Source organism: Oncorhynchus mykiss, chromosome 11 (assembly GCF_013265735.2).
Source record: "Oncorhynchus mykiss isolate Arlee chromosome 11, USDA_OmykA_1.1, whole genome shotgun sequence".
Classification (NCBI taxonomy): domain Eukaryota; kingdom Metazoa; phylum Chordata; class Actinopteri; order Salmoniformes; family Salmonidae; genus Oncorhynchus; species Oncorhynchus mykiss.
Genome location: NC_048575.1, coordinates 69,458,183 through 69,485,438, shown reverse-complemented (window position 1 = coordinate 69,485,438; position 27,256 = coordinate 69,458,183). Strand labels below are relative to the sequence as shown.

Below are 27,256 nucleotides of genomic sequence, written 5' to 3'. Positions count from 1 at the left end.
TAAAAACTACAGGTATTGAAAAATAAAAAACAGCTGAAAGCAAGGTCACAAAGCTGAATCCTGCAGCCAAAACTAGAGAGCTTCAGCACCAATTCTAAACAGCAGGTCATAGGAAGTGTAGGTTATTCAGGCTGGTTTGACAGAACTAGACAAAGCTACTGAACGGTCTCACCATTGGCTAACCGAACACTTATCTAACATTCAAAATCTGTTTATTAAAAACACAGACTCACCCTGAACAGGAAAGGAAAGCACAGGTATAAAAATGGAAAATATGTAATAGAAAAGTACAGTACAGCTTTGGGTCAAAGCTTTGAGCAATTGCCTTGGCAGAGAGAACAGAAGAGATTGCCTTGGCAGAGAGAACAGAAGAGATTGCCTTGGCAGAGAGAACAGAAGAGATTGCCTTGGCAGAGAGAACAGAAGAGATTGCCTTGGCAGAGAGAACAGAAGAGATTGCCTTGGCAGAGAGAACAGAAGAGATTGCCTTGGCAGAGAGAACAGAAGAGATTGCCTTGGCAGAGAGAACAGAAGAGATTGCCTTGGCAGAGAGAACAGAAGAGATTGCCTTGGCAGAGAGAACAGAAGAGATTGCCTTGGCAGAGAGAACAGAAGAGATCAGAAGGTCCAGAGGGTTGGTGTCAATTATCTTTGAATTCAAAGGTGTGCTGACTTATATTGGAAATCCATGTCTAATTTCAGTTGCTGAATAGGCTGATATTCAAATGCATTCAACCCCAAATCCTTAGCCTGATTTGCTGGACACCCTGTCACTTATTCTTGTCGTGATGGAAACCATTCCCGTTGGTTATTTCACTATTGTATTGGCCATTAGTTTTATTGTAGGGGTGGGCCCAAGTTTTGGCTTGAAGGACTTTGGGCAGCCTCTTGCCCTTGGTGTAGGCGTGGTACCAGAAGTTGAGGAAGAGGAGGAGAAAGACCAGGCCGTAGAGGCCTATTATGTAGATGAAGATGGGGAACTGGTAGGGACAGTCCTTCATGAAGAAATACTGCCAGATGTGGGTGGTCACGATCACAAACTGGATCTGAGGACAGACAGGAAGGTTATATATTACTTGTTTTGAACATATAAGACCACCATCCCAAGAGGCCCAACAGAATATCCTTGTCCATAAAAACTTATGGGTGGCTCTCTCGTATTGGTTCAAATTCAACTCCCCCACTAGTGTAGTAGTGAAGTGCAGTACGAACCAGCTGAATGGTGGTGAGATACTTCTTCCACCAGAGGTACTTCTGGTAGGCGGGGCCCAGGGCAGACAGGCCGTAGTAAGAGTACATGATGACATGGACCACACAGTTCAACAGGGCATGGAACGTCCCCTGGCCACCTGGAGGACGACACCAGCAATTAGCAGTCATGGTTTGCTGTTCTATTGGGCAATGCTAACCCTAGATGGACAGGTTTCCAGGTTCCACTTCCTACAACAGCTCCTAAGGAAGATGACCTGCTGAATACTGACATTTTTCTGGGACAGTCAATCACTACATACATCTGGTAGTATGCCCATTTGTAAGTAGTTTAATACAGTCATGGGAGTAACTCAAGTTCTTGTCTACTGTACCTGCAGCGAAGCGGACACCAAACCACCAGGTAAAGGGCATTATGGAGTGATGGTAGACATGGAGGAACGTAATCTGGCTGTTCTTCTTCCTCAGAACAAAAAAGATCTGACAGGAGGGAGAATTCAGCCATTTAGAACAGAACAGGAGTGAAAATGACAGAAGGGAAAGGGGAAACCTAATCAGTTGTACAACAATGCAGTCAACCAAAATATGTCTTCCGCATTTAACCCAACCCCATCTGAACAAGCGAGACACAGATAGTCAGAAAGCTGTACTAAAAAGAACCAACTTACCGTATCCAACATCTCTATGAACTTTGAGAAGTAGTAGAGCCAACATGTCCTTGCCATCTAAGGAGAGAGAGGTTATTAGTGACAAGTATAACTACGTTACTTACAGATAAGCAAAGCGTGTACCTGTCACAGCACTGAACTTTTAAAGTAAATAATATGAGTTTCCTGTTTTATATGCATTTACACAATATGAGGTTAGAATAATACTGTGAAAATGACAATGCCCTTTCAGTGTAAGAGCTGTTTGAAAAGACTGCTGGAATAGTCAGCCTGCTTTGGTAGGATGGTGGCGGCCTAACAGGCCTCACCACACAACTAATGATATTATGCAACACAGGAAACGTGGTGTGAATCACTCCTATGGAATGACCTGCTCTCAATGCTTCTTTGTTCCAACAGCTTGTTGGCATGCTAGAGTCAGTGGGGGATTCCACAGGTGAATGGGTGCTCATAAGAGAGGAACGACCAGTAGTAGTTCTCTGCCTGTCTGTTGCAGGTAGAGTCACATTCCACAGCTCTTACCCTCACTGCCTGCGGCGAGTCCGAGTAGTCCACTAGGTCACAGTGGAACGTGTAGCCCGTCCCCCAGCCCGACATCACATACTACAGGAAGAAGAGGCAATGAATTAAAAACATACTCCAAATCACAACACACTAGTTGTTGCATGGCTCTCCTTTATGCAAACATTAAACATCAATAAAAATGTATCGTCTTCACACTGAAACTAAAGAAAGTATGACGACACCCCCCTCCCCCACACACGTTTCTTAATACCAAGTACAAGTTGGTGTTTGGTGACAACCATTAAACCTTGACAGTCTGACAAAAGAGTGGAACAAAAAATACATTTCACTATATGGCCTATGGATCATGACCTGCATTTCCTGCTCAAGACAGGTTCTGCACACCAGTCAACAGGGAGGAATTTGTCCCCAAAAGGCATCCTTTCCTGTTTCCTTGAGGTAAATCACTGATCTGTGCCCCTACAATGAACTAGTGTCAATGGAAAACCCTCAATCTACTTCCGTTTCACGCATGTGTTATATGAACTCAGAGGGTGGTGCAGTCTGCCCAACGCATCACCGGGGGCAAACTACCTGCCCTCCAGGACGCATATCTTTATGTACATATTCTTCATCCCTTTACACTTGTGTGTATAAGGTAGTTGTTGTGAAATTGGTAGGTTAGATTACTTGTTAGATATTACTGCATTGTCGGAACTAGAAGCACAAGCATTTCGCTACACTCGTATTAACATCTGCTAACCATGTGTATGTGACAAATAACATTATATTTGAACACAAGCATTTCGCTACACCCGCAATAACGGCTGCTAAATATGTGTACCGTATGTGATTTGATTTTGAAACATTGGTATAAAAACACCTTGCAAATAAAAAAGGCTCCAACTATTTTGAGATTAAGTTTGTCTTGCCGCTGACAATGTAATGATCAGAAGAAAGTAATTAAGTATGAAATGATGCATCATTGTGATCCTGAAGCATAGCCTTCTTCATATTAAACTTGAGAAATCCCAACTGCTTCATTTTTTTGCCGCTCGTCTCAGACTGTCCTGCTTGACGAGGCAGTATAAAACACTACAGCCTGTCAGAAGTCCATTGAGAAAGAGACCCACCTCATAGCACATGTAGAGGGACAAGGCAACGACGCTGAAGTTGTAGATGATGAGAACTTCTTTGAGGTGGAAGGCCTTGCGTTTCTCCATGAGCCTGGGCCCCAGCCGCGTCACAAAGTAGATGTACGCCACGATTACTACGGTCTGGGGGAGCGGCGATGACATGAGAAACCAGTCTTCTGTCCTGGGGTCTTGACAGCAGAGAAGGGTTGAGTATATGATTCAATAAAATAAATCAGTACATCATGCCATCTAGCCAAGCATTCAACTGTGATGCACCAACAATATGTTTAAGAGGGTAGGTTACAGTTGATTCTCATGGCTTGTAATGATGATGATCAGCGCTATTTCATCAACCCCAGAAGACCAACCTCGGCTAGATACACAGCCAATATCTGTCTACTTCCACCAAGGAAAACATAGGAAGAGAATGTTGCATAATGCTTTCATTCGTTATACTTTGGCTTCTACTGAAAACATACAAAAGTATATCCATTTTTTTTTATTTAACCAGGCAAGTCAGTTAAGAACAATTTCTTATTTACAATGACGGCCTACCCCGGCCAAACCCGGACGACGCTGGCCTACCCCGGCCAAACCCGGACGACGCTGGGCCAATTGTGCGCCGCCCTATGAGACTCCCAATCATGGCCGGATGTGATACAGCCTGGATTCCAACCAGGGACTGTAGTGACACCTCTTGCACTGAGATGCAGTGCCTTGGACCGCAGCGGCACTCGGGAGACCCATTTGCCTGAAACGTGTAGCCTAAAACCCATTTGCCTTTTTAATACCAAAACTCAATCTATTCATTGTTGCTGGACAGCAGTTAGTGATGGATCCTCACCTGCATTATTCATGAAGTTCCCATACCAGAGTCCGACCCTGGTCGTTAGATCCCTGAACTCCATGTCTCCCGGAGCTCCTTTAGCTGTCCTGGAGGAAACACTGGGGTCATAGGTTAAAGGCCCAATACAGCTGTTTTTCAAATAATTTATGGCTAACAGAAAATACATTAAGGTAAACCGTTACCTTACTGTGTTTTCAATTAAAATTGTCAAAAATAAACAAAAATGGCTTCTTAGCAAAGGGCAATTTCTCAAGCAAGAATTATTTTGCTTGGATTGTCTGGGAGTGGTTTGAGCGGGGAGGGGAAAAACAAAAATGAGCTGTTATTGGCAGAGAGTTCTTATTGGTCTATTTACCGCCTGGTGTCAAGCAGGCAGGCCAAAACTCCATCACACCAAACAGGCTGAAGTTTCAGGCAGTCTTTTCAAACCATTCTTACACTAAAAAGACCAGAATTTTCACAATTTCACAGTATTATTCCAACACAATTGTGGAAATAGATATAAAACACTGGGGGGGAAAAAAATCACATTTTCGACAGAGGTAATACAGAGCTACACATTTTAGGCAGTCCTACAGGGATGATCCACATGAAGTAACATCCCTTAATCTCAATCTTACACCCTTTTCTTAAAGGGATACTTCGGGATTTTGTCACCAAGGCTTTTATCTACTTCCCCTGAGTCAGATTAACTTGTGGATATCACTTGGAGGTAGTTTTGAGAGCCAAGGCTAACTAGCGTTAGCACAATGACTATAAGTCTATGGGTATATGCTAGCAGATACCCATAGACCTCCAGTCATTGTGCTAATGCTAATCAGCAACTTCCTTCAAACCACACGTATACATAAAAATGGTATCCACGAGTTCATCTGACTCTGGGGAAGTAGATAAAGGGCCCGATTGCCAAAATACCGAAGGATCCCTTGAAAACTGCCATCGTGTCCTAGATAACCCATTTGCCTCTTATAAATATACATATTCAAATATGGTGACCCAAAGTGGACGGGTCATATAACACAATATACCAGCCATGCGCGAAAGACTATTGTTGAAGTGAAAATAATCGGATCAGCATTTCTCTGCTTCTGTCAGTAGCTCAGAGGGAGACTAGGGAAGGAGTGTTGATAGTACAATGGCCATCAGTCAGGGTTCCGCACACATAGGGCTCTGGTCAAAAGTAGTGCACTAAATAGGGTGCCATTTGGAAACGCAGACATGGTCAGCATGCAGGGAGCAGCAAAACACTCATTGACTGGAGTGTGTGGCACACGTTCACATTGGGACAAAGTCAGTTTCACACACGCAAGTGTATTTTATACAACTCAGTTGAGTATCAGTATCACCCATGTATTCTACTCAACATTTTTCCCTTATTTAAGATGGCCTGTTTTCTAAATATCATTATAAAACTTTGAGCCACGTTTGAGCCATGAATTCTTATTGGCTGAAGGCCATGGTATATCAGACCGTATACCACGGGTATGACAAAACATTTAGTTATACTGCTCTAATTACATTGGTAACCAATTTATAATAGCAATAAGGCTCCTTGGGGGTTTGTAGTATATGGCCAATATACCACTCTGCGTTGTGCCTAAGAACAGCCCTTAGCTGTGGTATATTGGCCATATACCACACCTCCTCTGGCCTTATTGCTCAAGTATACCATTCCCAAGACAACATACCTGTTGCTAGGCAGGGGGAAGGTTACACACATTTCATTTGAGTAATTTAGCAGTTGCTCTTATCCAGAGCGATTTACAGAAGCAATTAGGGTTAATTGCCTTGCTCTTGGGTACAGACCCATTTTTCACGCAGTCGGCTAGGGGATTATTTTTGGCTACTGGCTCCTTGCTCTTAACCACTAGGCTACAGACGATAAAGACCACAACTGAATCGGTCAAAGAAAATTGTATTGGTTGCGTAAGAATATTTTGCAGATATAATTGCGGGTGTAGAGCTATACACACCGGTATTTATGCACGGACAGGTTTGTTTTTACTTTAGCTTCTATAACGGTATTTGAACGTTTGGTAAATGTGATACGCCGTGTGTAACGTCAATTTTTATAGTTTACTCCGGTACTTGAGTCATCCCTCTCCATGCGGCTTTCCACACAGACCCAGTCCCACCCGTCACTCAAAGGAGCGCATGTTGTTGTTGCTTGACCACGATACACTTTCGTTCAGTCGGCAAGGTAAATGCAGCACATGCAACCATCTTGATGACACCGATGTTTCCACTTTGATTTTAATATAAATCCCCAGCGTTCTATAATTACAAATAGTTTGTGTTTCTTACATCTGCAAACCGCTAATTTGTATTTTCTTAGCAAGTTACGCTAAATCGTGTTAGCCACTACTGCTAATCGCTGACAAGCTAACTGGCTAATAAAAGTACTGAGTCAGAGCAAGCGTAGCTAGCTAATACAGCCTGATACCAGTAGTGGTGGAGGATTAAATCAGCATGTTGTTTTTGCAACAGTATCTTCTAAGTCAAAGAGGAATAGGCGAAGCATGCATATGTTGGCTACATGAATAAATATTTAATGTAGCCAAAGATTATAGGGTTCCCTAGGAAACACTGAACATCAATTTGGTTCCTACCCTGTGACAGTAACGCATTCATGGCATTTTCATTAATTGTCATGTCAAACACTGTATTCAACGTGCCCACTATTATTTATATTCTAACTATAGAATTGTAATAAACGTTATATTTCCATGCTTCCAAAAGTTCACCCAAGTGTTTTGATCTACATCGCAATTGCAACATTTGGTTAAAAATAATGCCTCGTTGTTTTGCCCATATCGTGGCTGTGTGTAAATGATCTCAAATGAGTGCAGGAAATTATTTTAGGTTGAAATTGAATTGAACAGTATAAAACAATCAAAATGGAGAAAGACCCATAGAAATAATTTTGAATATATGTGTTGCCACCCTAGGGTCACACGTAGAACTTTTATTAAATCAAAAACATAAAATACTGTCAAACTTGAAAAATACCATACATGATATTTTGGCCATATCGCCTAGCCCTACGCGGGTGTAACGAAAAATGCTTATGTTCCTAGCTCCAACAGTGCAATAATACACACAAATGGTCTGTATAGACAGTATTGTAATAGTAAAAGGTGTATACAGCAGTAGTTATATAGGATGAGCCCAGACTAGAATACAGTATATACATATGAAGTGGGTAAATCAAGGATAGCTCCCTCCCTGTTAATGGGTAAGGATAAATGCCATGCATTTACAGAGAGAACAGCTACATGCGGCGAGCATTACTATCCTGTCATCATCTCTCTATTCAATAATACCACAGCCCGAAGACACAGAATGCCAAGCCATGGAAGAAAGCTGCATTGTATAACAATTAGGCCAACACTCAACACAACTGGATTGCTGTCTGACATGTTCACCATGTCCAAGTCAGATTTCCTTTCCAACTGTTTCCTGCATACTAAACCAGTAGATATCTAAGCCATCATGCCAAACATCTCAAGCAGGAGAGGATGGTTAATTTTATAAATGCTCTTCAAGATTCATCATAACATGTAGCCCAAGTAATGGCTAGTACAACAAGCCTGCATTTAGACAAACCACGTGAAGCAGTCGCTTTAAAATTCCTAGAGGGGTAGGGCTTTTTGAATAGGAACTTCAGTTTTCTTGATATTCACAAGTACGCAAAATTCCTCCCAGGCCATTCAAATTAACTGAATAATTGAGTTAAAGGTCTGATTTGTGAGGGGCATCAATAAGAGAAGACAAACGGAACCCATCACTGGGGACACCAAGAAACTTAACAATTCTAAAGATCCACACAGATCAAATCTGCCTGAAAACTACACATTGTCCTTTGGAAGTATTTGACTTTAAAGTATTCCAAAACACACAAACAACACACAATACATTTACTGAATACAGTATTGTGTACAGAAGAGACTCAAACGTGTAAATCAACATCACAGTATACAAGGTGGTTATGAAATCTAACAGACCCGTGTAAAGTTCCAGAGTATTGGATACACAGTGTTATCTGACAAAGCCTACCGCGTGAAACTACCTTAAGATAAGAACGTAAGCTTTAACAATCAAATGCTGTCTGACTGGTTTAAGGGAACAGTATACAGTAAGAGGAGAAAGGGAGCAGCTCCCATTTCAGCACAAACCTCAACCCTATCCAGGGCCTTCTCACCCAAGCAAGGGGATGCATGGAACATTCAAAACTAGATTTCCCTATATAAAACAGATCAGAGTACTAGTAAGTCTACAGGATATGCCTGAACTGGCATTAAGTGTTCAAGCACAGAGTTGCCCTCTATAAAACTCAAATCATATGAGTTGAGCCGAGGGCAAATGTTTATTTTTTATTTAACTAGGCAAGTCAGTTAATAACAAATTCTTATTTACAATAACGGCCTACCAAAAGGCCTCCTAAGGGGACGGGGGCTGGGATTAAAAATAAAAAATACATTTTATTTTATTTAAACTACCGCAAGCAATAGATCCAAACGCTGAACACATCATCATTACCTAATGGCAAAAGAAAACATAATCAAATAGACATGTGGACACCTCCTTGTCGAACATCTCATTTCAAAATCATGGGCATTAATATGGAATTGGTCCCCCCTTTGCTGCCATAACACACAATAGCCCCATGACAATAAAATAAAATCACATTTGCTAAAGTATTCAGACGCTTTACTCAATACTTTGCAGAAGAACCTTTGGCTGCGATTACAGCCTCAAGTCTTCTTGAGGGGGAGTTTATCCCATTCTTCTCTGCAGATCCTCTCAAGCTCTGTCAGGTTGGATGGGGAGCGTCACTACACAGCTATTTTCAGGTCTCTCCCGAGATGTTCGATAGGGTTCAAGTCTGGGCTCTGGCTGGGCCACTCAAGGACATTCAGAAATGCAACCCTAGCGTTGTCTTGGCTGTGTGGTTAGGGTTGTTGTCCTGTTTGAAGGTGAACGTTTGCCCCCAGTCGGAGGTCCTGAACACTCTGGAGCAAGGATCACTCTGTACTTGACTCCATTCATCTTTCCCTCAATCCTGACTAGTCTCCCAGTCCCTGCCACTGAATAACATCTCCACGGCATGATGCTGCTACCACCATGCTTCACCGTAGGGATGGTGCCTGGTTTCCTCCAGATGTGACGCTTGGCATTCAGGCTAAAGAGTTCAATCTTGGTTTCATTAGACCAGAGAATCTTGTTTCTCAGGGTCTGAGTGCTTTAGGTGACTTTTGGCAAACACCAAGCGGATGGTCATGTGCCTTTTACTGAGGAGTGGCTTCTGTCTGGCCACTCTACCATAAAGGCCTGATTGGTGGAGTACTGCAGAGATGGTTGTCCTTCTGGAAAGTTCTCCCATCTCCACTGAGGAGCGCTGTCAGATTTACCATTGAGTTCTTGGTCACCTCCCTGACCAGGGCCCTTTCTCCACCGATTGCTCAGTTTGGCCGGGAGGCCAGCTCTAGGAATAGTCTTGCTGGTTCCAAACTTGATCCATTTAAGAATGATGGAGGCCACTGTGTTCTTGGGGACCTTCAATGCTGCAGAAATGTTTTGGTACCCTTCCTCAGATCTGTGTCTCAACACAATCCTGTCTCAGAGCTCTACGGCCAATTCCTTTGACCTCATGGGTTGGTTTTTGCTCTGACATGCACTGTCAACTGTGTGAACTTATATAGGACATGTGTGTGCCTTTCCAAATCATGTCCAACCAAATTGTAGAAACATCAAGGATGATCAATGGAAACAGGCGCAACTTCAGGTCTCAAAGCAAAGGGTCTGAATACTTATTTTTATACAGTTACAACTTCTTTTTTTAAACAACAGTTTTCACTTAGTCATTACGATTTGTGTGTGGATTGAAAATGTTTTATTCAATCAGTTTTAGAATAAGGCTGTAACGTAACAAAATGTGGAAAAGTCAAAGGGTCTGAATACTTTCCGGATGCAGTGTAGTGTAGTAGGTGATTACTTGAGATAATACACTACATGGATCTACACATGGCACTTTAAAAGGTCAGATCATGCAAGTTATTCTTTTGACCAATAAGGCACGGTGTCTTGACTACACACAAGAGGATAGCACTCTAGTCGGAGTCATTCATAAAATGTGGGTGACATGGTGACCCCATTAGACGCACTTACGCACGCTTTGACATGTTTGTTTCAGTTTATGCAACTCTGACACACCTTTCCTGTCTGACAGCTCCCACACTGATGAAGACATCAAACATACCCAATTAAACTACAGTACTCCAAATACAGAAATGACTACGTCATGGCCGAAGAACACCAGAGGAAACACCTTGAGTTCTACTGAGGGAAGAAGTTGAAGACTACTCAGAACAGATTGACCATGAGCGAGAGCTCTGACTACAGTTTAAATACAGGACTGGGTTGGTGAAAGGAGGAAGCCTTAACGTTCAACTCTCCAGACATGTAAAATAAGTGATTACCTCAAGGGGGAATGCATTTTTAAAAGTATTCCAATGGGCCTTGAAGACCCCATCAATCAGGCTACACAGAGAGGATTTCAGTCAGTCATCCCGGAAGTAACTCATCAGTCAAATCTCATCACCACCCCCCCCCCCCCCCCCCCTCCCCCCCACTTGTTCTTCTCAGCTTATAGGAAAATACCACTCAAACTACACAACCAAAAGTATGTGGATACCTGCTCGTCGAACATCTCATTCCAACATCATGAGAATTAATATGGAGTTGGTCCACTCCTTTGCTGTTATAACCGCCTCCACTATTCTGGGAAGGCTTTCTACTAATGTAAACTCACTCACTTTTGGACATCGCCTTGGTCCGTACAATTGACCTTATTTTAGCGCCCCAAAAACGTAATACTTCCAGATCAACTGTAATGTCAATACCATTGTAAAGCAGTTTCTCCCCTTCCCAACATAATCAATTACATGACCTCTACGCTGCCCATTTCTGTATGATTCAAGAAGGCAATGAGCTCCGTTGGGTGTTTTTAAAAATGGTGGGTGGGGAAGCGAAACTAATGCGTGATAGTGAGGAGAGATGTGTGGGAAAACTTTTTTTCCCCACTCGATCTGTCCAACTTATCACCTTTAAAATATAAATAAAACACTATAAAGAGCTTATATAATGTGTCATTACATACCTATTTGAAGGTTTGTGTCGAATTTGAATCAGGTTTTTAGGGCGGTGCTAAAGTGATCTTAGAAGTAAACAGCGGCTTTGAGATTCATGATTGCTTGCAAAAATGACTAGGTATCCCCCCTTACCCCCGTACCTGTCAATTTCTTGATTTTAAACGATAAGAGAAGTGCTACACCTGGTGGAGAGAGATTGTAAGACAGAAATAGTTGCTTTATGCGTGCTGTACGTTACAGGATGACACGTCAAGATGTAACGGAGGGTCCGTTTTTTCAACCTTTCTCCAATACTATAGAGCCATTACCATGTCGATCAACGCTTGAATAGAAACGTAGTTCACACCCCAGATTTTGAAGTCAACACAGTCGCTACAGTCCAATTAGTTTTATTTGCAGCCTCGTTTGAATGTCGTGGTTGAGCACATTTGTACGGAATGGGTTGAGTTTACGTTAGCTGTTGGAACATTTATGTGGGGACTTGCTTCTTTTCAGCCACAAGAGCATTAGTGTTGATGTTGATTAAGGCTGTCTCGCAGTCTGCGTTCCAATTCATCCCAAAGGTGTTTGATGGGGTTGAGGTCAGGGCTCTGTGCAGGCCAGTCAAGTTCTTCCACACCGATCTCTACAAACAATTTCTGTACCTCGCTTTGTGCACAGGGGTATTGTCATGCTGAAACAGGTAATGGCCTTCCCAAACTGTTGCCACAAAGTTGGAAGCACGGAATCGTCTAGAATGTATGCTGTAGCATTAAGGTTTTCCTTAATAGGGGTTCTAGCCCAAACCATGAAGAACAGCCCCAGACCATTATTCCTCCTCCACCAATCTTTACAGTTGGCACTATACATTGGGACAGGTAGCATTCTCCTGGCATCCGCTAACCCCAGACTTGTCTGTCAGATGGTGAAGTGTGATTTATCACTCCAGAGAAAGCGTTTCCACTGCTCCTAAGTCTAATGGCGGCGAGCTTTACACCTCTAGCCGACGCTTGGCATTGTGCATGGTGATCTTAGGCTTGTGTGGCTGCTTGGCCATGGAAAACCATTTCACAAAGCTCCCGGCCAACATTTATTGTGCTGACGTTACATCCGGAGGCAGTTTGGAACTAGTTAGTGTTACAACCAAGCGATTCAGTACTTGGCGGTCCCGTTCTGTGAGCTTGTGTGGCCTACCACTTCATAGCCGAGCCGTTGTTGCTTCTAGACATTTCCCCTTCACAATAACAGCACTAACAGTTGAGTGGGGCAGCTCTAGCAGGGCAGACATTTGACCAACTGACTTGTTGGAAAGGTGGCATGCTATGACGGTACCACGTTGAGTCACTGAGCTCTTCAGTACAGGCCATTCTACTGCCAATGTCTGTCTGTGGTGATTGCATGGCTGTGTGCTAGATTTAATATACATGTCAGCATGGGTGTGGTTGAATTAGCCAAATCCACTAATTTGAAAGGGTGCCCACATACTTTTGGCCATGCTGTATCCAGACACTCCGCGGTATATCGACTAGTTGGGGAAATCACAGTACTTGGTCACATCTTGGGGTCACCAAGTTTGCTAAGCCATAATTAGATGCCACCTGCCAATAGGCTCTTTGGAACAGTTGCCAGAAAGAAAAACATTATTGAGAGGAACCAACAAAGGTAGCTTGTTAAACAGTATTGGCACTTAGACTGGAACCACTTAGACTGGAACCAGGCGCTATGGACATAATTTTATGAAACTAAAATAGAGGTCTTTGGGGGTAATCTAATCCATAAACATTGACTGAAGGATGTCAATCATCTGGGAAGATTCTGTATGGAGGAATGGCATTATGACCCACCCAAATGTGTTCTCCAATATTTATATAGTGCCATTTTCCTTGCAAGGAGAGGGTGCACAAAATATTGAAAAAAAAAAACGGGTACAAAGAATTGACCCTCATCTTTTTGGGAGAAAAGTATTACGTAAATATCTTTCTGAACAATTGTATTAGTAAATCTAAAATAATGATTATCATTGTTTGGAGAAAACAATATAGATCAGTATTTTTATCATAGGCCTAGTCTTTCTAGACAAGGAATTCGCAGCTAGACAGCAAGGTAAAACTAACAGCATGCGCAACACCTGAATTATAAAATTGACCTGAAGGCTTGAGGAGAAAATACCAATAAAACCACCGCTGATCATTTGGAATATTGCTCAACGTTTATCAAACTCCTAATTTACCACAGCAATGGGTTGTGATGAATTATGCGCCACACTCTCGACATTACATCTCAAATAAATTAGGGAAGCAAGATTACAAAAGTATTTAATTTAGTAAAATAAATGTTTCCTCCCTTATCGCCACCCCTGAAGACCAGGTTAGATTCAACAGCCGATTCAAAGGCACGATACCTGATAAAAACAGGAATCGATCAGGGCTGCAGCAGCACAGACCAGGCATCGAAACAGGTGCAAAGATGGATGCCGCATAACACGGACTTCAAGCAAATCCCTTCAACCTCAGTTTACACTTAAGAGAAAATGCCGGACAATGTGTGACAAAGGCAAAATAAATAAGTGAGGCGTTTAGCCTACTGTATATAGCCTACGTTAATATGACACCTTCATCCTGCTGAGACTGCGTACACAAGGCAGAAGTTATTATTCAGTGTATGAATAATGTAGAAAACACAATATGGTAAAAGCTACCGGAACACAATTCACAAACCTCCAATATTGTGAGAGAAGTATCCGGCTCAGCTTTAAGCAATTGACGACAGGTGTGTCAAATGTAATTTCCAGGGAGTCGCTTCCCTACTGTGCAACTGCCGTCCAATGAGTGAGTTATATTAACTTGAAGCGTGGGGCACCGGTCTTTGGCCCTTGACATGAACGGGCAAAATCGGCGAGGGAGGAGCGCCGCTCGGTCAAGATGGCAGCGTAGTACATATCGTCCAGAAACATAAAACATATATTTTCTAATTCGTTTTCATTGGGAGGCAGATAAAGCGTGTTCATCAAAAGCAATCACTGTTGTATGTGAAAACACACACATACACATTTAAAAAAATATATATTTCCTTTATTACCCTACAACGCCTCCCCCAATTGGAACAAACTAGTGAACAACAACACTTAGGCCTGTATTTCCAGTTTATACATACATTTGTATGGTCACAGTCTATTTTACAATAGTTTTTTAAATGAGTTTTATTTGAACTATTGTCCTTCCTCTACCCTCAACCTCTCCCATATATCTGTATGTATGATGTCCATCCGATTTGAGTTCCATTTGCCACATCTTTCAAACTGTACTCTTTCTAAAAAGTTCCTAACCTATATACGTTTTACAGGCACCGTATGTTTTATATTAGTTATCTTGTTATTAGTCTCAACCTTCAGCTCCATCAGTCCCTCCCATCTATCTCTTAACACCATCCATATTGGATTTCTATTTGCCTTTCTAGGGAGTTTTTCCTAGCCACCGTGCTTCTACACCTGCATTGCTTGCTGTTTGGGATTGTAGGCTGGGTTTCTGTACATTTGATTTGTATAATAATTTAAATGAAAAAAGTCCACGTTTGGAATTTGCCGTCGTTTTGCTTATCAGTTCATAAACCATGTACCATGGAATCGGTACGTCAAAAATCTCTTCCCAACTATTTTGCAATCTATATGGCACTGCTGTCCATTTTTTGGTCCTTCAATGAAACTGGTATACTTTTTTTATTTATCACAATTTTCTTTAACCAATTATGGCCTTTAATACAGGGCCGACAGACTTGTTCCCTCTTCCCCTTTCCTCTTCCAATTTTTGCGGTAATTTCGCAGTTAGTTGGTTGTAATAGTGAGAAGGGCAGACATTTCCATGTTTAAATTAGCTGCATGGATGACATCACTGCATGGACGACACCAGTCGTATTTATAACATCAATTACGAAAATTGTTTTTTGAAAAAATGTTTTAAAAAGTTTTTTTATTTTTATCAATTAGTATATTTGAGTTTAACCACAATATTTCTTGTATTATTTGTTTTTCTAGTGGATTAAATTGAAATTGCAATCAACTTTCTATGGCTTGTTTTAAAAATAGCGATATTTGGGAGATTACACCTACTCACTTTCAGTTATTTGAAAAGGAAATAATCTGAATAAAAGGAAAAATGCATTTCTTGAACATAGGGTGAAACATTCTTACTAATTTGCTAGAGAACCTGTTCGGATTGAAGTACCACTTTTGTATGACTGAACCCTTTAGTGAGAGGTCTAATGCTTTAATAATTTCTGCCCTCCGAATTCATATTTATTATGAACAGGCCCATTTAATTTTGTCTGGCTTGCCATTCCAAATAAAATGTCATCTTTTTTTCTTACATAATGAATAAAAAAACAGTTCACAGTTGTAACGGCTGTCGTCGGTGGAAGAAGGTGAGGACCAAGGTGCAGCGTGGTAAGTGTTCATGGTTTTTAATAATACTCAAAACTGAACACTGAATAACAAAAACAAAGAAACAACCGAAACAGTTCTGTCTGGTGCAGACACACAAAGACTGAAAACAACCACCCACAAAACACAATTGAAAACAGGCTACCTAAATATGGTTCTCAATCAGCGACAACGATTGACAGCTGCCTCTGATTGAGAACCATACCAGGCCAAACACAGAAATAGAAAATCATAGAAAAACTAACAAAGACAACCCACCCAACTCACGCCCTGGCCATACTAAAACAAAGACAAAACAAAGGAACTAAGGTCAGAACGTGACCAAGCAAGCAAGACCATAAGCAAATAGGTAAACTGGGTATTCACCTTTCCATGGTAGCAAGATCTTATCTATTTTTGCTAACTTTCTATTAAAATGTATGGAGTGAGATCATTTATTTATTTCAGGATACGTATACCGAGTATATCCACATCACCATCAGATCATTTTATTGGTAAACTACATGGTAAAGTAAAAGTAGTATTTTTTTTGTGATCCAATATGTAATATATTTATCATAATTTGGTTGTAATCCAGAGGTTAGAAAAATTATCTAGTGAGGGAAAAAAGTATTTGATCCCCTGCCGATTTTGTACGTTTGCCCACTGACAAAGAAATGATCAAGCTATAATTTTAATGGTAGGTTTATTTGAACAGTGAGATACAGAATAACAAAAAAATCCAGAAAAACGCATGTCAAAAATGTTATAAATTGATTTGCATTTTAATGAGGGAAATAAGTATTTGACCCCCTCTCAATCAGAAAGATTTCTGGCTCCCAGGTGTCTTTTATACAGGTAACGAGCTGAGATTAGGAGCAAACTCTTAAAGGAAGTGCTCCTAATCTCAGTTTGTTACCTGTTTAAAAGACACCTGGCCACAGAAGCAATCAATCAATCAGATTCCAAACTCTCCACCATGGCCAAGACCAAAGAGCTCTCCAAGGATGTCAGGGACAATATTGTAGACCTACACAGGGATGGAATGGGCTTCAAGACCATCGCCAAGCAGCTTGGTGAGAAGGTGACAACAGTTGGTGCGATTATTCACAAATGGAGGAAACACAAAATAATTGTCTGCCTCGGCCTGGGGCTCCATGCAAGATCTCACCTCGTGGAGTTGCAATGATCATGAGAACGGTGAGGAATCAGCCCAGAACTATACGGGATGATCTTGTCAATGATCTCAAGGCAGCTGGGACCATAGTCACCAAGAAAACAATTGGTAACACACTACGCCGTGAAGGACTGAAATTCTGCAGCGCCCGCAAGGTCCCCCTGCTCAAGACAGCACATATACATGCCCTTCTGAAGTTTGCCAATGAACATCTGAATGATTCAGAGGACAACTGAGTGAAAGTGTTGTGGTCAGATGAGACCAAAATGGAGCTCTTTGGCATCAATTCAACTCACCGTGTTTGGAGGAGGAGGAATGCTGCCTATGACCCCAAGAACACCATCCCCTCCGTCAAACATGGAGGTGGAAACATGCTTTGGGGGTGTTTTTCTGCTAAGGGGACAGGACAACTTCACCGCATCAAAGGGACGATGGACGGGGCCATGTACCGTCAAATCTTGGGTGAGAACCTCCTTCCCTCAGCCAGGGCATTGAAAATGGGTCGTGGATGGGTTTTCCAGCATGACAATGACCCAAAACACAGGGCCAAGGCAACAAAGGAGTGGCTCAAGAAGAAGCACATTAAGGTCCTGGAGTGGCCTAGCCAGTCTCCAGACCTTAATCCCATAGAGAATCTGTGGAGGGAGCTGAAGGTTCGAGTTGCCAAACGTCAGCCTCGAAGCCTTAATGACTTGGAGAAGATCTGCAAAGAGGAGTGGGACAAAATCCCTCCTGAGATGTGCAAACCTGGTGGCCAACTACAAGAAACGTCTGACCTCTGTGATTGCCAACAAGGGTTTTGCCACCAAGTACTAAGTCATGTTTTGCAGAGGGGTCAAATACTTATTTCCCTCATTAAAATGCTAATCAATTTATAACATTTTTGACGTGTTTTTTTCTGGATTGTTTTGTTATTCTGTCTCTCACTGTTCAAATAAACCTACCATTTCTTTGTCAGTGGGCAAACGTACAAAATCGGCAGGGGATCAAATACTTTTCCCCCCTCACTGTCGATCCTCTATGAGGCTATGGAATGATCCAAATTGTGGATTTAAAAGAACACGAATCATCAGTTTTCAATGACACCTTTGTTTTTAAGCCCTGTATTTCTAATCCCTTGATATTATTGTTGGATCTGATTTTAATAGCTAACATTTCGATGGCCATAATAAATAGATAAGCCGATAGTGGACAACCTTGTTTTACTCCTCTTGACGGTTTAATACTTTCTGAGAAGTAGCCATTATTTACTATTTTATACCTAGGGTTACTATACATGATCTTAACCCATTTAATAAGAGATTCTCCAAAATTGAAATGTTCCAGGCATTTATATATTAACTCCAGTCATACTTTATCAAAAGCCTTTTCAAAGTCTGCTATGAATAGCAGGCCTGGTTTCCCAGATTTTTCATAGTGATCTATTGTTTCTAGTACTTGCCTTATATTATCTACAATGTATGTCCATGTTAAACAAAAACGTACATTTTGCATCGCAACACTGAAGTGTAAGGGGACTCCAATTTTTTAAGTGGACTGATTCTTTATATATCCCACTTGTATCCTGTTTCAATAATAATGAAAATCAGACCTTCTTGGGTGTCTGATAATCTACCATTTACAAAGGAGTGGTTAAAACGGTTCTCACACCTCAACTGATATGCCATCCAGCCCTGGAGTTTTCCCAGACTTAAAGGCTTTAATTGCATCAAGAAGTTCATCCTCTATAATTTCACCTTCACATGAGTCTTTCTGTACGGCTGTTAATTTTACATATTTAATAGAAAGTTAGAGGAGATGGAAGAGACTGAAATGAAAACATATGGTTAAAGTGCTTTGCTTCCACTTTCAAAATATAATTTGGTGAATCATAGGTGATCCGTCATTTGTAACAAGTTTCAGTAAATTATTTTTGGTAGCATTTCTATGTTAAAGATTTTTTTTAATAATTTGGTGCATTTTTCCCCATATCCCATCCAGTTTGATTTATTATTATCCTCCATTTTTTTTGTTTTTCCTCTAACTTATTATTTGCCTCTATGGTACAGTTGTTATTGCTATCTATCTGTTCTATTAGACCTGTTTCCTTTGTTGGTATGGACTTCTTTGACCTAAATAGCTTTTGGTTTAGAGATGAGTACTGAATTGCATGACCTCTAAATGGACATTTAAAAGTGTCCCATACAATAAGCGGATTTGCTGTACCTATGTTAGAAAAATTCAGTTATAAATTCCTATGTCCTAGTTAAAAACAAGTTATCATCCAATAGGCTTTGATGACATTTCCAATATCCCTGCCCACGTGGAAATTCCGGTAGAGTAATGTATATGCCAATTATCTGACGGTCTGACTGCATTTTATCCCCTATCAACACTTTTTTCACTTTTGGTGCCAACGAGAATGACATAAGAAAGAAGTCAAGACGACTAGCTTGATTGAGCCTCAGCCATGTACTGTATATCTCACTTGGTCAGGATATTTAAGCCTCCAAATATCCACTAGTTCCAATATATCCATGCCATATTTTAACGATTTCCTTAAGAGCATGAGGGTGATAGTTTGTAGTGTGATTTCCTTTACGGTCCATTGAGGTATTTAAAACAGTATTATAATCTCCCACCATAATAATAGTCTTGTATTGCTTACAGGGTTGATCATTTATTATATATATTATGATATAGATTTTCAAATAAGTGTGGATCATCATTGTTTGGTCTGTAAAGGTTAATGAGCCATATCTGTTTATGGTCCAATAACATATTTAAAATCATCCATCTACCTTGCGGATCTGTTTGGACTATTTGCACATTCAGATCAAATTTACTCTTAATTATTTTCATCACACCTTTTGAGTTTCTTTGCCCACGGGAGAAGTATATTTGACCCCCCCCAGTCCATTTTCCACTCACCATCTAAAATTGTTGAAGGAGTTTCCTGTAAACAATATATATTATATTCCTTCTCTTTGAGGTAAATATTGATTTTATTTTCTTACTATCTGCTAAGCCATTACTATTATAACTGGCTAGACTTATTTCACCATAATGAGATATAAGATTCAAATCTATTCATCATAATATATGTTTGTAAATGTATCATTAAAAAGTACCATAGTGATTGAGTATCCATATAGCTGTACAATGATATTTGCAATGATACTAAGTAACCCTCCAAATGTTCTCCTCTACTCCACCCACCAAAGCCCCTCCCAAGTTGGGTTGTCATCCCAGTGACCAGCAGACTACACGTCCCCCCAGATCCCTAGGCCCTCAAAAGGCCAGGACCCATCCTTCGATAAGAGCACACTGTCACCCACAGAACAGAAGCTGATCAACCGCAAAAAGTATTTCCAATGACCTCACATCAATTTGCTTTATATATTGCTATTAGAAAAATATATACACAACTGTTCAAAAGTTCGGGGTCACTTAGAAATGTCCTTGTTTTTGAAAGAACAGTACATTTTTTGTCCATTAACATCACATTGATCAGAAATACAGTGTAGACATTGTTACTGTTGTAACTGACTATTGTAGCTGGAAACGGATTATTATTAATGGATTATCTACATAGACGTACAGAGGCCCATTATCAGCAATCATCACTCCTGTGTTCTAATAGCACATTGTGTTAGCTAATCCAAGTTTATAATTTTAAAAGGCTAATTGATCATTAGAAAACCCTTTAGCAATTATGTTAGCACAGCTGAAAACTGTTGTCCTGATTAAAGAGGCAATAAATCTGTCCTTCTTTAGACTAGTTGAGTATCTGGAACATCCGCATTTGTGGGTTCGATTACAGGTTCAAAATGGCCAGAAACAAATAACTTTCTTCTGAAACTCGTCAGTCTATTCTTGTTCTGCGAAATGAAGGCTATTCCATGCATAAAATTACCAAGAAACTGAAGATCTCGTACAACGCTGTGTACTACTCCCTTCACAGAACAGTGCAAACTGGCTCTAACCAGAATAGAAAGAGGAGTGGTAGGCCCCGGTGCACACCTGAGCAAGAGGACAAGTACATTAGAGTGTCTAGTTTGAGAAACAGACACCTCACAAGTCCTTAACTGGCAGCTTCATTAAACAGTATCCGCAAAAAACACCAATCTCAACATCAACAGTGAAGAGGCGACTCTGGGATGCCGGCCTTCTAGTCAGAGTTCCTCTGTCCAATGTCTGTGTTCTTTTGCCTATCTTAATCTTTTCTTTTTATTGGCCAGTCTGAGATATGGCTATTTCTTTGCAACTCTGCCTAAAAGGCCAGGATCCCGGAGTAGCCTCTTCACTGTTGACGTTGAGACTGGTGTTTTGTGGGTACAATTACTTTCTTAGTAACCCAAAACTTTTGAACGGTAGTATATATATATATATATATATATATTATATTATAGTTGAAGTCGGAAGTTTACATACACCTTAGCCAAATACATTTAAACTCAATTTTAATTCTAGTAAACATTCCCTGTCTTAGGTGAGTTAGGATCACCACTTTATTTTAAGAATGTGAAATGTCAGAATAATAGTAGAGAATTATTTTTTTCAGCTTTTATTTCCTTCATCACATTCCCAGTGGGTCATAAGTTTACATACACTCAATTAGTATTTGGTGGCATTGCCTTTAAATTGTTTAACTTGTGTTTCGGGTAGGCCAATTGACATCATTTGAGTCAATTGGATGTGTACCTCTGGATGTATTTCAAGGTCTACCTTCAAACTCAGTGCCTCTTTGCTTGACATCATGGGAAAATTAAAAGAAATCATCCAAGACCTCAGAAAAAAATGTTTTTTGAGAAAGCATGCAAGACTGAGCAAAAATGTGAGATTTGATTAACCATTGTCAAGTCCTAGGTGATGGAGATCAGATCCACCCCAATCTCCTGAAACACACACACACTGGTCCCCCGTTGTGACCATTTTCCCAAGCATCTCTATGCAGTCAGACATTTGATTATTTTGTGCCACCAGTGCCACAACAGTATGCCCCCTCTCTGATTGGAAACATAATCTTACTCATTACTCCAGGTGTTTAATAATCTAGCCTAGACTACATCACTTTTGTTTTGAGCCGACTTTGACATTGACCCGAAGCCAGCTCATGCCCGGAAGGCAGCCCAGTTCCAAAACAAATGCAATCGCTCTTCACGCGTTATAAACTCCCCTCATCGGGGTAACCTCAGCCAGATAATCAAATCCCTTCATTGATGGGAAAGGAGGGCAGAGACTGTGCCTGACTTTTGGTTTATTCTGGAAACATCGACGAAACAGATTGGCCATGTTCTAATTTATCACAAGAAGGTTCAAGAAAAAGGAAGAATACATTAAAACCAGAAGTTATCAAAGATTCTTAAATCGGTCCTGGCCTCCCGGGTAGGAGTAGTTTGCAATTAGTTGAAAAGTGATTGCATTTGTTTTGGAACCGGGCTGCGTCCTACGCATGAGCTGGCTGTCTCGTTCTGGCCGACGGCAAAATAGTCTCAAAACAAAATTGACATAGGTCAAAGATGTGGAGTAATTAGTAGAATAGGACTCTGTATTCAAATGCAGTGATTGCCTTTGGTAAAAACGCTTTATCTGCCTTGGCAATGAAAATTAGTTTGAAAATTAGAACATATATTTATGGAACTCCTTCAAGATTGTTGGAAAAGCATTCCAGGTGAAGGTGGTTGATAGAATCGGAAAGATATACGTTTGTCTCTGTGAATGGTTTGTCCTCTTACAAATCAACTGTAAATTTCTGTGTTCCTCATGGTTCCGTTTTAGGACCACTATTGTTTTCACTATATATTTTACCTCTTGGGGATGTCATTCGAAAACATAATGTTAACTTTCACTGCTATGCGGATGACACACAGCTGTACATTTCAATGAAACATGGTGAAGCCCCAAAATTGCCCTCGTTAGAAGCATGTGTTTCAGACATAAGGAAGTGGATGGTTGCAAACTTTCTAATTTTAAACTCGGACAAAACAGAGATGCTTGTTCAAGAAACAAAGAGATCTTCTGTTGAATCTGACAATTAATCTTAATGGTTGTACAGTCGTCTCAAATAAAACTGTGAAGGACCACGGCGTTACTCTGACCCTGATCTCTCTTTTGAAGAACATATCAAGACCATTTCAAGGACAGCTTTTTTCCATCTACATAACATTGCAAAAATCAGAAACTTTCTGTCCAAAAATGATGCAGAAAAATGAATCCATGCTTTTGTCACTTCTAGGTTAGACTACTGCAATGCTCTACTTTCCGGCTACCCGGATAAAGCACTAAATAAACTTCAGTTAGTGCTAAATATGGCTGCTAGAATCCTGACTAGAACCAAAACATTAGATCATATTACTCCAGTGCTAGCCTCTCTACACTGGCTTCCTGTCAAGGCAAGGGCTGATTTCAAGGTTTTACTGCTAACCTACAAAGCATTACATGGGCTTGCTCCTACCTATCTCTCTGATTTGGTCCTGCCGTACATACCTACACATACGCTACGGTCACAAGACACAGGCCTCCTAATTGTCCCTAGAATTTCTAAGCAAACAGCTGGAGGCAGGGCTTTCTTCTATAGAGCTCCATTTTTATGGAACGGTCTGCCTACCCATGTCAGAGACGCAAACTCGGTCTCAACCTTTAAGTCTTTACTGAAGACTCATCTCTTCAGTGGGTCATATGATTGAGTGTAGTCTGGTCCAGGAGTGGGAAGGTGAATGGAAAGGCTCTGGAGCAACAAACCGCCCTTGCTGTCTCTGCCTGGCCAGTTCCCCTCTTTCCACTGGGATTCTCTGCCTCTAACCCTATTACAGGGGCTGAGTCACTGGCTTACTGGGGCTCTCTCATACCGTTCCTGGGAGGGGTGCGTCACCTGAGTGGGTTGAGTCACTGATGTGATCATCCTGTCTGGGTTGGCACCCCCCCCCCCCCCTCCCTCCCTCCCTTGGGTTGTGCCGTGGCGGAGATCTTTGTGGGCTATACTCAGCCTTGTCTCAGGATGGTAAGTTGGTGGTTGAAGATATCCCTCTAGTGGTGTGGGGGCTGTGCTTTGGCAAAGTGGGTGGGGTTATATCCTTCCTGTTTGGCCCTGTCCGGGGGTGTCCTCGGATGGGGCCACAGTGTCTCCTGACCCCTCCTGTCTCAGCCTCCAGTATTTATGCTGCAGTAGTTTATGTGTCGGGGGGCTAGGGTCAGTTTGTTATATCTGGAGTACTTCTCCTGTCCTATTCGGTGTCCTGTGTGAATTTAAGTGTGCTCTCTCTAATTCTCTCTTTCTTTCTCTCTCTCGGAGGACCTGAGCCCTAGGACCATGCCTCAGGACTACCTGACATGATGACTCCTTGCTGTCCCCAGTCCACCTGGCCGTGCTGCTGCTCCAGTTTCAACTGTTCTGCCTTATTATTATTGGACCATGCTGGTCATTTATGAACATTTGAACATCTTGGCCATGTTCTGTTATAATCTCCACCCGGCACAGCCAGAAGAGGACTGGCCACCCCACATAGCCTGGTTCCTCTCTAGGTTTCTTCCTAGGTTTTGGACTTTCTAGGGAGTTTTTCCTAGCCACCGTGCTTCTACACCTGCATTGCTTGCTGTTTGGGGTTTTAGGCTGGGTTTCTGTACAGCACTTTGAGATATCAGTTGATGTACGAAGGGCTATATAAATAAATTTGATTTGATTTGATTTAGAATGCCAAGAGTGTGCAAAGCTGTCATCAAGACAAAAGGGTGGCTACTTTAAAGAATCTCAAATAACATATTTTGATTTGTTGAACACTTTTTTGGTTACTACATGATTCCATAGTTTTGCCATCACAATTATTCTACAATGTAGAAAATAGTGAAAATAAAGAAAAACCCTGGAATGAGTAGGTGTCCTAACTTTTGACTGGTACTGTACGTAAGCACGCACACACACACAATTACACTACTTTGTCTTCACTTTACCTTACCAATATGTCACAACATCAGCGTATGGACTGTATTATCATGTGAGTTTTGATGCTGAAGCATGATGATCATATTTTGCAATCAGACATACTTACATCCCAGTCATACATAGCCCCCATGACCAAAAGTATGTGGACACCTGCTCGTCAAACATCTCATTAGGGCCTTCCCCAAACTGTTGCCACAAAGTTTGAAGCACAGAATCGTCTAGAATGTAATTGTATGCTGTAGTGTTAAGATTTCCCTTCACTGCAACTAAGAGGCCTAGCCCGAACCATGAAAAACAGCCCCAGACCAGTATTCCTCTTCCACCAAACTTCACAGTTGGCACTATGCATTCGGGCAGGTAGCATTCTCCTGGCATCCGCCAAACCCAGATTAGAACGCATTTCCAATGGTGGCGAGCTTTACACCACTCCAGCCGATGCTCGGCATTTTGATCTTAGGCTTGTGGGAGGCTGCTCGGCCATGAAAACCCATTTCATGAAGCTCCCTGTAACGAATCTCTTCGTCGTCTGAGGAGGAGTAGGAAATATCGGACCAATATGCAGCGTGGTAAGTGTCCATGTTAATTTATTAGACGGAACACACAAAACAAAATAACAAAGTGAAATGGATGAAACAAAACAGTTCTGTCAGGTGACATACACTAAACAGAAAACAACTACCCACAAATCATAGTGGGAACACAGACTACCTAAGTATGGTTCTCAATCAGAGACAACGATTGACAGCTACCTCTGATTGGGAACCATACCAGGCCATAAGCAGAAATACAAAACATAGAACAAAAACATAGAATGCCCACCCCAACTCACGCCCTGACCACACTAAAATAGAGACATACAAAAGGAACTAAGGTCAGGACGTGGCACTCCCAACTAACAGTTATTGTGCTGACGTTGCTTCCAGGGGCAGATTGGAACTCGGTAGCTTTTTTTTCATTCTTTAAAAAAAATATAGATATTTCACCTTTATTTAACCAGGTAGGCTAGTTGAGAACAAGTTCTCATTTATACCTGTGACCTGGCCAAGATAAAGCAGAGTAGTGTGATACAGACAACACAGAGTTACACATGGAATAAACAATAAACAAGCCAATAACACAATAAACAAGTCAATGACACAGTAGAAAAAAATAAAGTCTATATACAGTGTGTGCAAAAGGCATGAGGAGGTAGGCAATAAATAGAACATAGTAGCGAAGAATTACAATTTAGCAGATTAACACTGGAGTGATAAATGAGCAGATGATGATGTGCAAGTAGAGATACTGGTGTGCAAAAGAGCAGAGAAGTAAATAAAAACAGTATGGGGATGAGGTAGGTAGATTGGGTGGGCTATTTACAGATGGACTATGTACAGCTGCAGCGATCGGTTAGCTGCTCAGATAGCTGATGTTTAAAGTTAGTGAGGGAAATATAAGTCTCCAGAGCATACAGGCCGCAGTAGTGGGTGGTATAAGGGGCTTTGGTAACAAAACGGATGGTGATAGACTGCATCCAGTTTGCTGAGTAGAGTATTGGAAGCTATTTTGTACATGACATCGCCGAAGTCGAGGATCGGAAGGATAGTCAGTTTTACGAGGGTAAGTTTGGCAGCATGAGTGAAGGAGGCTTTGTTGCGAAATAGAAAGCCGATTCTAGATTTTATTTTGGATTGGAGATGTTTAATATGAGTCTGGAAGGAGAGTTTACAGTCTAGCCAGACACCTAGGTATTTATAGTTGGAGACCACGGAAGGAGTGTGGGTTGGCATTGAAGCTTGTTTGGAGGTTAGTTAGCACAGTGTCCAAGGAAAGCCAGAAGTATACAGAATGGTGTCGTCTGCGTAGAGGCTCGGGCGAGTAGCTGCGGGGGGAGGGTGGAGCTGTTGGCCGGGGTTGGAGTAGCAAGGAGGAAGGCATGGCCAGCCGTTGAGAAATGCTTGTTGAAGTTTTCGATTATCGTGGATTTATCGGTGGTGACCGTGTTACCTAGCCTCTGTGCAGTGGGCAGCTGGGAGGAGGTGCTCTTGTTCTCCATGGACTTTGCAGTGTCCCAAAATGTTTTGGAGTTAGGGCTACAGGATGCAAATTTCTGCTTAAAAAAAGCTAGCCTTTGCTTTCCTGACTGACTGTGTGTATTGGTTCCTGACTTCCCTGAACAGTTGCATATCGCGGGGACCATTTGATGCCATTGCAGACCGCCACAGGATGTTTTTGTGCTGGTCAAGGGCCGTCAGGTCTGGAGTGAACCAA

At 41.5% G+C, this 27,256-nt stretch overlaps 1 protein-coding gene and 1 long non-coding RNA gene across 4 annotated transcripts; one reads left to right on the top strand and one right to left on the bottom strand.

Annotated features, from left to right (window-relative positions):
* Positions 1–507: 507 nt before the first annotated feature.
* Positions 508–14,389, bottom strand: LOC110536303 (elongation of very long chain fatty acids protein 7). Of its 3 annotated transcripts, none has more exons than XM_021622025.2 (8): positions 14,212–14,389; positions 4,362–4,450; positions 3,515–3,705; positions 2,400–2,480; positions 1,878–1,934; positions 1,584–1,689; positions 1,213–1,349; positions 508–1,046 (listed from the first exon to the last, which is right to left on the bottom strand). In XM_021622025.2, the coding sequence occupies exons 2-8, from the start codon at positions 4,423–4,425 to the stop codon at positions 771–773; spliced, it is 912 nt and encodes a 303-aa protein (XP_021477700.2). In that variant the 5' UTR covers positions 4,426–4,450; positions 14,212–14,389; the 3' UTR covers positions 508–770. The 3 variants fall into 3 exon arrangements, with proteins under 3 accessions (XP_021477700.2, XP_036792114.1, XP_021477701.2); XM_036936219.1 differs by lacking the exon at positions 14,212–14,389 and adding an exon at positions 13,896–13,997; XM_021622026.2 differs by lacking the exons at positions 3,515–3,705; positions 14,212–14,389.
* Positions 6,491–11,503, top strand: LOC118937381. Its single transcript, XR_005034729.1, has 2 exons — positions 6,491–6,564; positions 10,594–11,503. It is a non-coding gene; the product is annotated as an uncharacterized LOC118937381 (long non-coding RNA).
* Positions 14,390–27,256: the final 12,867 nt, after the last annotated feature.